At 38.8% G+C, this 16,563-nt stretch overlaps 2 protein-coding genes across 4 annotated transcripts in view; one reads left to right on the top strand and one right to left on the bottom strand.

Moving 5' to 3' along the window:
- Window positions 1–2,021: 2,021 nt before the first annotated feature.
- bco2a (beta-carotene oxygenase 2a) lies at window positions 2,022–11,488 on the bottom strand. 2 transcript variants are annotated; one of them, XM_014006667.1, is made up of 12 exons: window positions 11,303–11,488; window positions 7,140–7,329; window positions 6,854–7,065; window positions 6,382–6,497; window positions 6,057–6,159; window positions 5,090–5,218; window positions 4,844–5,004; window positions 4,585–4,752; window positions 4,286–4,423; window positions 3,219–3,401; window positions 3,027–3,137; window positions 2,022–2,542 (listed from the first exon to the last, which is right to left on the bottom strand). In XM_014006667.1, exons 1-12 carry the CDS (start codon window positions 11,331–11,333, stop codon window positions 2,426–2,428), a joined length of 1,659 nt encoding a protein of 552 aa, XP_013862121.1. In that variant the 5' UTR covers window positions 11,334–11,488; the 3' UTR covers window positions 2,022–2,425. The 2 variants fall into 2 exon arrangements, with proteins under 2 accessions (XP_013862121.1, XP_013862122.1); XM_014006668.1 differs by lacking the exons at window positions 6,057–6,159; window positions 6,382–6,497 and having other exon boundaries at window positions 11,303–11,487.
- A 1,610-nt stretch (window positions 11,489–13,098) lies between these two features.
- snx19a (sorting nexin 19a) overlaps window positions 13,099–16,563 on the top strand; it is an 8,888-nt gene continuing 5,423 nt past the window's right edge. For both annotated transcript variants that reach the window (XM_014006665.1, XM_014006666.1), the window contains exons 1-2: window positions 13,099–13,244; window positions 14,217–15,688. In XM_014006665.1, the coding sequence (XP_013862119.1) occupies window positions 14,237–15,688 (1,452 nt within the window). In that variant the 5' untranslated portion in view covers window positions 13,099–13,244; window positions 14,217–14,236. The remainder of the gene's footprint in view (window positions 13,245–14,216; window positions 15,689–16,563) is intronic.

Here is a 16,563-nt window from a genome sequence, read left to right as displayed (position 1 = left end):
AGTGTATATTATTTGTTGTATGTTTTAATGAAATGAATAAAAAATTTAAAAAAAAAACAAAAAACAAAAAAAAAACACCCTCAACACTGTAGGAAATCTTTACACCTCCTTTAATTGTGGTCTACTACTTTTAAAGTATTTATTTTTAATTATAAATAAATAACTTTGGCAAATTCAGTTTTTTGAAATGTTACTTGAGGAAGGTAGTGAGGTACTGACTACAGATCCATCCGTCCATCCATCCACCCACCCTTGTTCTGGGGTCTGGTCGAGTGGCTGCAGCTTGAACCAAGGACATGTCTTTCAGTTCTTCTGGGAGGATTTTAAGATATTTTCAGGCCAGCTGGAGAGTTGCTCCAGTGTGTCCTGGGTCTGCAGTGTCAGTGAGGACACATATACCTCCCCAGAGGGGTGTCCAGAGGTATTCTTTACCCGATGCTTGAACCACCTCAACTGCCTCCTCTCAGTGTGGGGCAGCAGCTCTTTTATTCATTTTATTTACATATTTGATTCATAAATCTACATCTGATTTAAGCTGGGTTCAGACTGGTCACCTTTTATCAGTTTAGAGGTGATGTGATTGGATATGGACATGTCTGGTTGATACACAGGTTGTTCACACCTGACAGTTTGATGTAAGCACCAAAACATTTTTTTATATAACTGACCAAAACATTTTTTATATAACTGGATGTCAGAAACACACACAGTCACATTTCATGAGCTATCAGTTGAGTGGGACAGCGGGTGTGATTGTTTTGTAAAATCTACAATACATTCAAACTTATGAACTATTAATATTTTCACAACAACACGGTTTGAGTTGCTTTTTTTGTTGTCATCTCTTGATGAGCTTCATAAAGTAACTGGTTCAATTTAAAAGAAATCTAATTTGTGAATTTTCACTCAGTGTCAGAGTAAACATTTACTATAACCCTAATATAAATGTTGTTTAATTACTGAATATATTGTGACATAACACCGCTCAGATGAGAGTCCTGTGATTGATGCAGGAACACAGAGGGTCCAATCAGTTGTAAAACAATCAGAACAAACTTTAATCTGATTTATAAAATTGTGACATTTTCAATGAGGATTCTAATAAACAGTTTTAAACTTTTATCTGAAAACAAAACAAAAAATTGCCCAAAGGACTTTCTATTTCATTTAACACTGATTTTAATGCACTACACAAACTGTATTTTAACTAAATGCTGGGCCATGTTTTGATAATCTATATCTGTTTTCATAATTAAACTGTGATTTAATTGACGTGCAGTCTGCTTTGAGTGGCTTATGTCACGGTCAGCTCAAACAGAATGTGTTTTTAATTGATATAATTAGTAACACACGCCTTATCACCATACAACACTTAAGTATTGTTCTCATCTGGCAGAATGTCTGTAACCCAGTTTCACAGTAGGTAGTTCCGCCCAACAGATATGACATATTGCTCTGAAGGAGGGGCTGGGTTCATGAGAAGTTGTTTAAAATGTGTTGTGACTCATGATTCTTTATCAAAAACTACGGATGTGATTTGGTCCAGCTGAGTCCTGGATGGCTCTGTTCCTTGCATTCAACATTTAAGTCTAATTCTGTGTTTCCCGTTCTTGACTTGCACTGACATGTTTCACTTCTTTATTTTTTTCCTTATGATGATGATAATTATCTTTATTCAGCTGGCAGCTTGAGCAGACATCCAGGAAAAGCGGTCCTACAGCTTGGTTTAGGAGGGATTGCTTTCAAAAAACTAAATGTGTGTGAATTAAAATAAATTAGTTTTTGTGAAAATGTTTGCCTAAAGAAAGATTGGAAGACCAAAAATTAAAAACATGAACAAGTTCTTAGATTGATCTGCGACATTGGATTTTGTGCTTTTTCTGTGTTTCTCAGTTTTGTAATTAAACGTCATAAATCTTGTCATTAATTCTCTGTTGTGTTTCAGACCTGCCTCTCACAGCTAATGTTGGTCAAAAATGGTGCATAAAATGAACTAAAAAGTCTAGGTTAGACTACAGGAATTAAAATGAGACAACACAATGTTTTAATTAGTTAAAAATACAAATGTCTGATAGATTTTTGCAAAACACATTGCTAAAACAGTCTGTGTTGATATTGATATAAAGTAAAAAAGTAAAGCAGGGGAAAAATAAAAAGTCTAAAACAATACATTTTAAATGAGTAATTTTGGTGACATAATCAGCCTCATCTTCACAGTATTTGTCCTTAAAGTAAAGGTTTTACAGTCAAATTGAAGATAAATAGGAGAGTATCCATCATTCATTCAGTTGCAGTGAACTGAAACTAAATACACAATTTTTATAAATTGTTTATGCAAAACAAATTYAGCAGCATGAAGGACACAGAGGTTATTTGTTTAACATGGATCCATGTGGTCTCCATGGGACATCAGAAGAACAGGGTCTTATTGTGAGGCAGTGAAGGCACCATGGAAGCCATAAGGCATGTTAACGGGAACGTTGGCTCTTCCCAGCTCCTCAAACGTTTTGGCATCCAAAACAAGAAGGAAGGTTCCTTTATCCTGAACAGAAACACAAACATGCATCAGGGTTTGTAGAGGAAAAGTTAAGAAACGTCTTTCTGCACAACACAAACTGACAGCTTTCACTAACCCCTCCAAAAAACAAAACAAAAAATGAATGAATTAATTAATTAAAAAAGAGCATCTGTCTTTGTCTTCAATAAAAGATGGAACAATAAGCATTCAGTCGCAAGTAGAAGAACTCTGCAGTTGTTGCACATTTTTATCAGCTGCAGTGATAAAACCACAACATCCTGAGTGAACTCCATGATTTACTTTTTTTTTACTTTCATGCATGAACTCATTATAAATTCATAAATGAAGCCTTCAAAACAAATAAAACTAACCCATAATTTTAAAATACAAATGTCATCCTGCACCATGGTTAAAACAACAGCTACAAATGATTTTAACCACTTTTAGTTATTTTTTCTTCTCATCGAGGCTCAGACTGATGTCCTAATATAAGCAGACAGACTGGTACCTGTAAGGGGGTTAGGACCACTGACAGGATGACACCATCATCCTCCGCAGCAGCGTCAGGCGACGCCACAAACACTGGCTCTGACGGGTAGAGTCCCTTCTGGTACCAGACCTGCAGTGAGACATAATGGCTGAGTTCTGATGTGTTTGCTAAGTTTGACTCCAAAGTTCATAAGTTGGAGTGGAGACCCACTTTAAGCGTTTTATCCTTGAGGTCCATCTTCAGCAGGGAGTCTCCCACCAGGTGTCTGAAACCACAGCCGTAGAAATAACGATACGGTTGAGTGTTAACTCTGCTGTAGTTGATCTGAGGGAACTCCAGACCCCCCAGCTCATAGAGGTCCCTTCCATGGAGGGCTTCGAAGCAGCAGAACACCTGTGGACAAAAACAGGACCAGGAGTGTCTCTTGTTACCTAAAAAAATAGTTTTTATCATTTTAAATTAACATATTTAGGAGCTTTGGCTGATCGGAATTTTTTTAGGTTTCCTAAAAAGCTTGAGTCACATTAAATATTAAACCAAATCAGTTTAAACTCACAGAAACATGTTTAGAAGTTAAATGTAGGAGTATAATTAGGTAATCAGCTTTTCTACAGCTACACAATATGGTGATACTTTGTACTCTATGATTACAAGTTTGTACACAAATTATACAAAGAGTTAAATGTGAGTTTGAATAACATGCAAAGTGGAAGCTGTATTTTCTCAGGTTTTATTATTATATACAGGTTGTTTATTATTACTGTTATTATTATTATTTTTATTACAGATTTTATTACATTGCTTCTTTACTCTCTGTCATCGTCTGTGTGTTTTGGTGCTTATTTATCCCTTTTAAGGTTAATTTTCTGTATTTTCCTTATGTTCAGTTTGTTTTCTATGCCTCCCTCCTGTCAGTCTTGCCCCACCCACTTACACCTGTCCCCTGTTGTCATTAAGCTAGCCATCACTTATCAACATCAGTAATTGTAAGAAGCAAAATAAGCTTTAACTAATTTGATTATTCTTGATCAAAACACATCAAATTAGGAATTTTTTCTTCAATTTTTTTTTAATCACAACTTTAACGCTGTTCTCATCATTGCTTTATGTTATAATTCTGAGTGACTTATTGAACTAAAGGAGCAAAAGCTGCATTTTAGAAACGCTTAGCTGTGTTTCTGTCATTTCTACTCTAATTTATTTTGACCCTGTGTTATCTGGTGCTCAGGAGAAAAGGCTTTAGTAAAAACAGGTCATGCTGATTGATTCGAACTCACCTTGTTTGAGCTGATTTTGACRCAGGATGCTTCGCTGCAGGGTCGAGTGTTCAGGTTCTGGCCTGTTGGGGTCTCATCAGTCACATTTAGGGGCAGAACAAAACGCCGAGGGAAAGGCCTGTCTGAAGTGTTGTACACCTGGAAGAAGTTTTCAAAAGTGCAACAAAAAACATATGAACAGATGGTAAAACAATCTGTTTGACTTAAAGTCATTTGTGGGCCAAAATATGTGATTAATGCAAAAAAKCAGGATTTCTCAACACACAGTATATATTTAGATACAGTATCATAGTACTGACTTGATCTAGTGCCTCCCCAGACTTGCGTAAATTCTGGATGAGGTAGTTGTTGATGGCTTGGCCTGAGTCTGAGCAGCACATGTCAATCATCAAGAAGCCATCCTCCTCAAATGCGTTGATCTGATGAAAGGTGGAGAGCGCTTTGGCGTGGTATTTAACCGGGCTGACCTACAGTACAGACCACACAATGAATCTTAATGAAGCGAAGCTGGACGAATCAAGTTTCAGTCGAAACGATCTCCCCGGGTCCGCCTCTGACCTCGCTCGTATGCTTGTTGACAAGATGGAAGATGGTTTCCTGCTTTGAGTCCCAGTAGATGCCCTGGTTCAAAGCTCGTCCTTTTAGTTTGCAGGTGATAATCTTTAGGAGGTCCAACTTAATCGGCTGCTCAATGAAGACCACATAATTTGCAGACATGGCTAGAAATGAGGAGGATGTAAAAGGTGGCAGGTGAGATTATTTCGAGCAGTAATTGAATGAGTGATAACAGCTGAAGTAGCTTACCAAAGCTGTGGTAGTAGGATGGATGGGACTTGTCTGCAGGTGTGATAGAACAGAGGATTTCAGTTCCTTGCAGGGTGTCGTTGGCATCGGTCTTCTCGGGGGAAACTCTAATGATGTTGTACAAAGCTCCTGAAATAACCGGAATAAAACCATAAGAGCTTTTACAGACTTGGTAAAGTAAACATATCATGCTTTTAAAGCCTTCCTTTTCACATTTAAATCAATAATTTGTGGACTATAYGAAGTGGAACTGCAATGTTTTACAGTTTGTGGATTCAGTCTTTTATAGATTACCACTACTTCTCCTAGTTAGCGGTAATCCCAACGATACAGCAGAAAAAGGAAATACAGTACTGTGAGAATATTATTTATTTTTCATAATTCACTGGTACTCTAAAAACATAACCCCCACATAAATCAGGGCTTCACTGCACTTTGGTTTGAATTCCTGGTTATTGTAACTCCACAAACCCCTCTTTCACACCTGATCTGAAGTGCGTCTGAGAGCAACTAGTTTTGGTGCTGTCTCTTTAAATGCAAATGAGGCACTTAACACCCCGCCCCAAGCCGTTTGGCCATTTTTGTAGTTTAATAGAGAAATTATTATTTTGCGGTGCAGAAACATTTATTTACAAATTAATTAATGTCAACTTGTCTATCCAGAGTTGTTGGAACCAGAGTCTGACCCAGAGCCAGAGGAAAAAGTGGATTCACAAAACTGGTTAGTCAGAAATCCTTGTTTAGCAGTGCTGCAACCAATTCCGTGACATAATAGAAAATATGACCTAAACAGAATATAAAGATATCTACGCATCACCAGGAGAAACTAAGTCAAACTTTTCTGCACTCCTAGAGACTCCAACTCCACAACAAAATGTATTTAAGGGCAAAAATTTGGATTTTGCATTAACATTAAACTTTAAAGAAATCCAAAGTGTTTTTTTTTTTAACTAAGAAGTGGTCAAACCGTTTCTCCCATAGGAGTTGCCCATATTGTAAGTGGTGCCATCTGGGTCATAGTGTGGATGGGCAGTGGCTCCGTTTACAGCAACAAACTTGCTCCAGTCAACCTGAAAAACAGACAGGAACAAGGCAGAAAATTGATTTGTTATACATTAGTTAGACAGGATATTCAAACCAGAGATCCATGATTTCATTCAGTTAAAAACAGCATTCCAGCAATCCTTTGCCAAATGGGAAAAGTAATACTGTACCTGATATCAGTGGGAAAAAAACAACAGAACATGCACTTTATGTTGCAATATTTATAATAATTAATTTAAAGGTTTGACCTTTTCCAGTGTCTCCAGGTTGTCTGGGTCCACTTTGTGCATGAAGTTAGTCTCTGTGCTGACATAGTAGTCTCCTTTGTATTTCACAAAATTCACATTTCCATTGTCCGTAATTTCTGTAGCATAAAAAAGCTTTTTAAACAGCTTACATTTTATTTTATTGCTTGTTGTTTGTTTGTAAAGTTGTGTAGGTATGTGCAACATTTGTTCCCCTCGCCTGTTTTCTACCATGTGTTAATTTTATGTAACCATGGCACAAAGAGTGATCGTCTCCCAGCCTGAATACAGAAGGGTTTGTTCAGCAACGACTCTGAATAATTGATCCCTTTCCTCCACTTGGTACAGACTTTTAAATTGAGCCTCCTCTTCTAACCAAACTGACAATATTGCTTCATAAAATCTGTTTTTTTATTAACTTTTGTCTCTTACATCATCTCACTACAACCTGATCCTTCAGGCTTGGTTTACTCACCCATCTTCTCAAAGCGTGAGAGAAATCTCTGGAAGAAGTTTTTACACGGGTCGGGCATGGCCAGGGTACCAAACTCCGACATGACGATGCGGTCCTGCTCACTGTTCTTCCTGWAGGCGTCGCTCTGCAGGAACCGACTCATGTAGGTCACTTCTCCCCTCTGGATCTTGAACTGGTGCATCAAGGCCATCCCRTCAAACCAGTGGTTGAAGCTGCCGTGAGACGCAGACACTGAGACTTCCTGATTGGAGACGTGTTGGAAGAATACTGGGTGTTTCAGACTCACTGTGTGTTTCCAAACTCAAACTTCCCCGGACCATTACGAAGGAAGTTCCCSTTGATCCAGGAGGGGACGGTGCCTCGTACCGTGGTGCTGATGGGCTCAGGAGTTTCCTCTACAGAGCAGACGAGAGGAGCGATGGTCTCCAGCCCCGAAAGTGGTTTTATCAAACATTCTTTAACCACACCACCAATAGCTATGAGAAGCAAAAAACAAAAAGCTGAAAACACAAATTTCCAGCACACACACCCAAAAAAAAAACAAAAAAAAAAAACAACAACTGCACATAAGAAAATGCAAACTTCGCTCCATAAAATGGAAGTGCATTAGTTTTCTTTCTTCTGCATCCCGTTTTGCTTACTGAGGTTTGAGATACGTTGTAAATTAAATCTGATTTGGGTCACATGTGGGCAAACAAATCTGATTGGGTCAAGTTTGCCTGCAGTATGACCTGAGCTGCAGTCTGCTCTTCATTAGCCTCAGCCTATTTATTCTGACAGGTTTTACTTCAGCTTCAGGGGAGTGTTGTGTGTTTTTACACCACGCACAGGTCTCCATGTGCCCCTATCCTCAGCTCATGTCATTTTATGTTGCCACAGCAGTCTTTTGCTTTTGTTCAAAGAAAGTGTTCTGCTGAAGCTCCTCGTGTCAGTCTACATTCTTTGTTGAAACCTGCAGAATGGTAACATCTGCCTTTGGATCAGTATATCCTGGATGAACTTCAGAAACTTTCCTTCAGTGGAATTTTTTAATAAAAGCATTAAGTCTTGTTCAGTGACTAGCAGCATTGTCGCTCTGTTGTGTTTCACTGGGTTATCGTGACCTCAGTTTTAGGAAACGCCTGACTTGGATTATTGAAATCACGCAGCTCTGCTTTTTTCTGCTGAAGCTCTAGTTTTACTAAATCTACACAATTTCTCCTAAATACTGCAGATATTTGTCCACTTTTCCCAGATTATTCAAGTTTAGAGAGAGCTTAAACTAAGTGCACAATAAAGTAAATTCATTAGATAATTGTAATAATTGAACGTCTGTTGCACGGTATTAAAATAAAGCTTTCGGGTTCATATTTGCAATTTGGTTTTACACATGAAAAGAATAAAACTTTTGATCCTTCTTAAAAAAAGGGACAAAGATCTGATCAGATCAGTGGGAAATCTATTTTTTTCTGGAACATCAGCAGTAATCAGAGCCACCCCTGCAGCGGCTCTTTTATTAAAACGACACGATGCAGAAGATTGCATAACTATAACCTAAAAATAACTAAAACACATTCCGTCCAAATCAAGTTGTATAATCTGAGCGACTCGTCTGTGGGAGCATGAACTCAGACATGTGAAGAACATTMGGGAGATTAATTTTTAATTTAACCACGAGGTTTACTGTTTGTCTGGTTTGCAGCCTCCTCAAGGAGTTCATGTTTACACTTTATTTACTAAAAATAGAACTCACAAACTGGAACAATCAAGCTGTTAACATGCAATAAATCATTTTAAACATTGCCTCAAACCACATTAAAAATYGATTTTACATACATGTGTTTGACTTGGTTTAAAAGCTAAATCAAAAGATAAGGATCATTTCACAACAGCTAAAAACAGGTTTTTCTTCTTGTGTCCTGCCCTGCAGAGAAAATCTAARACATCTTGCTTGTTTGGACAACACACATGCAGAGGACTAGCTTAGGATGAAAAAAGCCTTTTCCATATCTCTCGTACACAAGGTTATGAGGAAAATATTTACCAAGGGATTTCTCACTCTTCGTTAATATCTTGACTGTGCGAAGTGAAAATGACACAATAAGTGGAACACTCAGATAAGACACTCTATCATTCAGAAATTCACCGAAACTGAGGTTAAAAAATGGAGAATCCATTATCTTAAAATTTCTGTAAGTCCAAAAGTTAAAGAAGTGCATTTTAAAATCTTGAATGAAGTTTATCCATCCAATGAAATGCTGAGAATGAGATTTAATATTGACCATAACAACTGTATTTTTTGTGAATCCAACATCGAAACGATGGATCATCTTTTTTTATCAATGTATTTACACAAAAACTTTCAGGGAGGATTTTCTGGACTGGCTTTCTACAAAGATCCAGCTACAGGACACACTTACTCTGGACAACATAATATTTGGATTGAACTTGAAGGGCTCACAATCAGACTATGTTTTAAACAATTTATTAACWGATGTCAAAATATTTCATTCATTGCTGTAAATGGAAAAAGGTAAAGCCTATCTTTAATGTATTTAAAAAAAACATCATGTTGAAAATTATTTAATTGCTTTAAAATGAATGAAATGTATGCAAAGTCTCTATGGAATGGATTTGAAAATTTGAAAATATTTGAAGACTTCTGATTGTAGTTGTACAACTGTGTGAATGTGGGTGTGAATGTGTATGAATTTTTTTTCTTTTGTTTATTTCTATTGTTTGCTCTGTTCTATCTTGTGCCTTGAAAATGTTATTTCACCTGTTTATTGTTGTTATATCCCTAACCTTTTGTACACTTGAATTTATATTACAATAAAAAATAAAAAAGGGAAGTCCGAGTGTACTCAAAGCCGTCCGGGTTAGTACTAAGAAGGGACGAACTTTGGTTCCGCCCTCAGGCTTAGAGATGAGTCAGAGAAAGAAAGATAAAGATTGCCAGGCGCCAGTCAAGGTTAACTGTATGGTTAAGCAACAAACATCATGATAACCTCTTTTTAGCTTCCTGATAGACTCTAAAAGAAATCACTGCAAAACATTTATGATGATTAATTAACATTTCTGTTTATAATCAACTCTGAACCATTCTGTTAGTCCAGATAAATGAAAGATTTTCTCAGGAAAAATTCACAATTATATTACTGTGTTCACAGTAAAATAAAAACAGTGATTTGCATAAAAACACAATGAAAACATTGTAATCATTTTCTCTGTGATTTTTTTGTACCATTATAAATCTTTAAGGCACGATAAGAGAAAAGAAGTTGTTTTCCTGTGACAGCAATTATCATGATTTAACAAATGCATATACATTCTTAGTTAAATGACAAGTGAATCATGAAAAGAAGAGATTGTTCTGTTCATTATCTGATTAAGAGAACTGAGTGGTTCTCTTCCACGGTTAGAATGACCTGYCATGGCCTAAATAGAGTTCAGTTTGTGACAGAGTTCCTGTCCTCTCGTCAGGCCTGCTTCGAGGCAGTAAATCTTGTTTCTTCACCCGAGGTGACCCCTACACAACTTTTATTCTCTAATATAAAAAAGTCATGCCATTCTGTCTGTGACACAACAACTGCAGGGTTGGTTTTTATATTTAAAACATGAATTTATCTCTCAAATAGTTTATTTTCTATTTCTCCATATTTAATCCTCACATTCCTGTTTTTTGTCTTGTCTTGTCCTTTTACATAGTTGGTCATGACGAAACAAGTTTCCTCTGAGGATCTGACTGTCTTTTTTCCCTTTTCTTTTCACTTTTGCCACATTGAAAACATTGCTTAAATCTATTATTGTAATCCTGAAAATATGAAATATTTGGTGAAGTTAAAGGTGAAATGGACTAGAGATGCACAATGACTGAACATTATTGTGAAGCTGATTTAAACTATTTTAAATCAGGATTCAAAAGCATTTACTTTTTCCCTGTTTGGTATTGTTTATCTGCACTGAATCTAGCTGTCTTTCCTGCATTTTTTTATTTCATTATTTTTATTTGTGCCTGAAATATTTGCAAACTAAATGCAGTCTGATGTTGCCTGATATTATTTGCATTAAATTAAGTTTTTGTCCTGCGATTTTCCACAGAGACATGTAGTCTGGAAGCTTTTATTTTGTAGTAAAATGAAGCTTTAAAAAGTGATGAAAAGTAGCTTTTTATTAACAACACATAAAAAGCAGTAATGAGGGTTGATTTTGTTTAAAATAAAAAAAATGACAGTCAGTCTAATTGAAGCGTGACTCAGCAGGAGTTCAATGAAGCAGAAAGAACATCCTGTCCCGCAGCACAGCGATCATCAAACAAACACCATCCGATCATAACACAAAACCTGCACTGCAGACTGAAACCTCTGTAAACCTGTACCAGTGACGTCAGCAGCTCTGTTCAGATAAATAAATAAACAAAACAAAACAAAAATAAAAAATAAAAAAAACGAGGAGAAGGAGCAAGCTCACCTGCGCTGCCGTTCAGCTTCCCGGGGGACATGACGGACGATTGACACCTGTCCTCCACGACCTATCCCACCATTAAATGCTTTTAAAGTTTTAACGCGTGCGAGGTGACACAAGCTCCTCCCCCTCTGACCTGATCTGATGACTGCAAGTGGCTGAGAGAGTGTCTGTCGTGGCTAGAATAACAAAACCCTTTTTTTTTACTAATACAAACAAATGTAAAAAATACATCTGAGCTGCAAAAAAAAAAATATATATATATATATATATATAAAAATAAAACAAAAGAATAAAATAGGCTACCCAGAATAAGTACAGAAATATATCAGCTCTGACCTGCATGCGTGTTTCCTCTGTATTAGCTGGATCAAATGTTGCAGCATGATCCAGCAGCTGTTATGTAGTTACATAAGGTTTACACTGCAGTTAACGCCTCACAACACCAATAGTAAGCGCAGATGTAACAAATCAATTGGGCTATAATAGTTTAGTTTATTCATTTTATTTGCATTCATAAAAACAAAACTGTAAAATAAAAATAAAAAGCAAATGAAAAGTTTGCAGGATTATAATAAGTGTTTGACTAAAAAAATAGGGTTAAATTTGTTAAATAAATTCATAAATAAAGACATTTCAAAATTTTATTTTTCCTGTTGTAAAATTATCTGTGTTTTATTTAAATAAAAATCCCACATTTATCTGTTTGAATTTATAATAGGGCTTAAGCTCAAGCACAGTGGTGGTAACATCATGTTTTATACTGTACCCAGTGTAAAACACGGCAGTGGTAAAATCATGTTTTACACTATACCCAGTGTAAAACACAGTGGTGGTAACATCATGGTGAAGGCTGAAGCATCAGCCGGAGGCAACAAATTAGCAGAAACTTGGACATTTTGTGTTGAGCAGGGTGAAGCTCAGAGCTGGTTTCTGATTGGTTAAATCAGGTTAAGCGGAATGGCCAAAGCTTAACCCCAGAAAATTTGTGGACTTCTGCTTAAAATCTGGGTCCCTTTCAGGTAACAGTTTAAATGAATTCTGCCAAGAAGAGTCGTCAAACATGCAGTCAGAGTTACAGCAGATGCTTGGTGAAGGATAAAAACAGTGTGTGGTCAGTGTGCTAATGACCATCCAACCAATTATGAAGACATTTTAACCACATGTGTATTTTTGATCTGGTGTGAAATGATGAAAACCAATTCTAATTCAAATATTTTACAAATTGTTGAAGTTGCATGTCGTATCATCACCAAACTTTTTTACAGAAGAGGTCCACAAAACATGAACAAAAAACTGTGCCTCCACAACTGAGACGTGTAACAATGTCAGTTGGACACATTATTATTGAGTTACAACAATCATTGACACGACTTAAAAATTTTGAACATCAAATTTCTTAAAAGAGCATAAATGGTTTAAAGCCAGCTGTGACACCGTCATCTCATCTTCTTCAGTAAAAATCTGTGGCAGTCATTGTCCACATTGAGTTTATACATGCTAGCTCTCTAATAGTAGTTGTGCACAGTAAATCTGAAACAGAGACTTCTTTACCTCATTGGTAAATGCAACAAACTGTGCTTACAGCAGGTGACAATGCCTAAAAATATCCTTATCATGAGTCAGATCGTCAGTGAAATAATCACCAAGATCTTTAAATTTACTTCACACTACGCACACATGGCTGCAGCCGTGAAAAGAAAGATTCAAATTAAATCATTAAAAGCCCAAAGTTAAAGGATACAAACACTGATGAGTGAATTTCTGAGCATAACAAAGATTTTATCCTGTGTGCAGCCTCTTTAACCTGACAGCTCAGCTAACGGTCCATATGGACTCCTGCTGTCTCTGAGCAGATAATCTCTGCTGGATTACAGCTTGTCCCACTACAGGAGGAGTGGAAACTACGCAGTTAGATATGTGATACACCACATCAAGAACCCACCAGGTAATGTAGATTTTAATGGTAATTAGATGGATTTAACAATATATTGACATATAAGCTGTATCAGCATCTCTTTTTTGCTGCATTTGTTGGCACAGTTTGAGTTGTGCCTTTTTCCCCACAGGAAGCTGCATTAGATTTCATGTGTTTGCATTGACTGATTTTTTTATTAATTTTGCTGCAGGATCTGAATCATTGTGCAGTTTTTTACACAGAAATGTACCTTATCTTTGTATTTAACAAATTATAGTGAAGGTTAGCTGTATATTTAGGTTAGTTAAGGACCCTCACTTGTACTTGAAATACATACATAAATTATTGAGTTATATGCATGTTAAACATTCTGTCCCTTTATATTCCTAGGTATCTTCCTATATATATACTGGTCATACTGGTCAAAAGTAGCAGAAACAAGCTGAGTGTGGTGGAACTAATACTTTTATATTTAAGCTAGTTATTCATGACATCCTTTAAATGACCTAGGTTTTTCATGACATGCTGTTAATCTGCAGATAGAATGTTTAAAGTCAGAACAAGGTCTGCTAACAACAATAATCATTCCTAGATATCACTTGTGTTTGTCTTTGTGTTTTCCATTGACCTTGTATCAAATCTTGCTAAGATGACAGAATGGTGTTTGTTAATATATAATGGATATATGAGGCCTCTCGAGACACAGTGTATAACAGCAGTGTGGAGAGACAGTGACAGAGAGAAGCAGAGGCACAGAGACAGACCAGGTTGTTGTCTGTGTTTCCTGTTGTTGCAATAAAACTCAGCTGATCATCTCACGGATTACCTTCATTATTGGACCACGTATTTCTGTCTTTGTTAAATAAATATTGCCATAACACTGAGGAAGAATGAAGCAGCAATGATTGACTCAAAGCTGTTTTTGATGTAAACTGTTATTAATCTTTGTGACTCATATGATGACAAACACTCTTTAATACAAGTTTTTTGTTGTCTTTTCAGCTGATTACAGACTTTCTGCGATGCATTCTTCTGGGAGTTCTGTGAACTGGACTTTATCCGAGTTCATGGGGCAGAAGAGGCTGCTGGGCCTCGGAGCCTTGCTGACGTGGCTCGTTCTCTTCCATCTCCTGGTGAATGTCTGGCTGCTCTGCGTCTTCACCAGCCTTCTGGTGGTTCTCGGCGGTTGGCTTGGGTCCCGGGCAGCGCTGGACGCTAACAGCTTTCTGCACTTGGAGCACTTCCTGCCCCTCGGCAAGGTCAACCCACCTCAGGACGCGCCGGAGCACGAGTGGAGGCTGAACCACGAGATCCACAGTGCGGTCCACAAAGCGGTGCGGGACTTCGTGTCCTCGTGGTATCGCACTCTGCTGCCCGGGGTGGAGGGAGAGTTTGAGCGTGTGGTATGTGGTTCGATGCTGGAGTCGGTGATGGAGCTGAAGGAGCGAGCTCAAAGAGTGGACAGGAAGGCCCTGGTGCAGCAGCTGCTGGAGCTGTATGGCTGCCACCTGCAGAGCTACATGACAGTGAGGCAGATCCAGTCAACCCAGAAGGAGAACCTCAACCTGTGGCAGGTCTACAGTGAAGTAGACTCCCCTCATCCGGCTCTGAGCAGCGCAACTACTGAACTGAACTACTCCAGAGCTCTGGTGAACCTCGTTCTGCACGTCCTGGTCCCGTACCCTCAGATGGAAACCAGGACTGGAGGGTACGTGGTGACCGAGCTCATCACCTGCAACCTCCTGCTGCCACTCATTAACAGGATCTCTGACCCTGACTGGCTCAACCAAACCATTGTTGACATTTTCACCAAATCCAGGGAACCAGACAACGTTGCTGGTACAATATACTGTGGTCAGATCCAGCAAGAGTCTTGGACAACCTGTCAGTCCAGGTCTGTTTGTGATCAGGCTGATTTTATCAGCAGAAGCCCCTCTGATGCTGAGGACTCTCAGAGTCAGAGTGCAGTTTCGGGGACCGACTCGTCCCAGGGTAGCAGGGACAGCCTGACCTCTGAAGGGAAAACACCCAGCTGCCACACAGGCTTCAGCCTCCCACACAAAGTGAACTGCTGTGCCCACAACCCTCAACCCTCAGGATCCAAAGTAGTTTCCACTGACTCACTTATCCAGTCAAAAGATGACCTGAGAGGCGTCTTCTGTGACTGCGGTCCTCCCACCAACCTCTGCAGCCTGCTCGGGGTGAACGACGAGGAGGTCTCTGGTTGTTTCGGCCCTTTTAGAAACTTTGGCCCAAAGGTTGTACCTGAGGAGTCGCTGTGGCCCGCAGGCATAGCCCAGGACAAATCTCCAGCCTCCTCAAGAAGAAAGCTTCGCCTGAACTCCTACAACATTGACTCTTCTATCGGCCCAGCTGCTTGTGTGAACATTCAGAACCTGCACATTTCTGGAACAGTTAATGTGAAGGAGCAGCGCAGCAACAACACACATTCCTACACTCTCTACACTGTGAAGGTAACAAAAATGCTGTTTTTATTCAGTGTTCTGCGTGTTTTTGATTTGCATCATAGTTACAGCATGACACTGATTGACATATCGCTGAGGCTTCTGCAGTATTGTGGACTCTGTTGTGATGAAGAGGGAGCTGAGCTGCAAGGTGAATCTCTGTGTTAACCTGCCAGTCAACTATCATACCCTCACCTATGGCCATAAACCTTGGGTGGTGACTGAAAGAACAAAATCACAAAAACAGGGCAATCAAAATGAGTTTTCTCTTCAGGGTATGGGCTCTCCATAGAGACAGGCTGACAAGTTCAGTTAACAAGGAGACACAGAGTAGAGCCGCTGCTCCTCCACGTTGAAAGCAGTCAGTTAAGGTGGTTCAAGAATCTGGTAAGGATTCTCCCTGGTTGCTTCTCTAGAAAGATGCTTCAGGCATGTTCATCTTAGAGGAGACTCCGCAGAAGACCCCGACTATTCCTCTAGTCTGGCCTGGAAATGTCTTGAATTTCTCTTAGGAGAGCTGGAAGAGGAAAGAAAGGTCTGAACCTCCCCGCTGAAGCTGCTGCCCCTGTAGCCTGACTCTGGAACATTTGATGGATGGATGGATGGATGGATGGATGGATGGATGGATGGATGGATGGATGGATGGATGGATGGATGGATGGATGAAAAGATAAACAGATGATTGGATGGATGGGTGGATGGATGGATGGATGGATGGATGGATGATGGATGGATGGATGGATGATGGATGGATGGATGGTTGGGTGGATGGATGGATGGATGGATGGATGGATGGATAAAAGGATGAATGCATAAAAGGATGGATGGATAGATGGATGGATGGATGGATGGATGGATGGATAAACAGATGATTGGATGGATGG

Source organism: Austrofundulus limnaeus, unplaced genomic scaffold, assembly GCF_001266775.1.
Source record: "Austrofundulus limnaeus strain Quisiro unplaced genomic scaffold, Austrofundulus_limnaeus-1.0 Scaffold37, whole genome shotgun sequence".
NCBI classification, from domain to species: domain Eukaryota; kingdom Metazoa; phylum Chordata; class Actinopteri; order Cyprinodontiformes; family Rivulidae; genus Austrofundulus; species Austrofundulus limnaeus.
The sequence above is the reverse complement of the archived record's forward strand: the minus strand, read 5'-3'. Positions and strand labels throughout refer to the sequence as shown.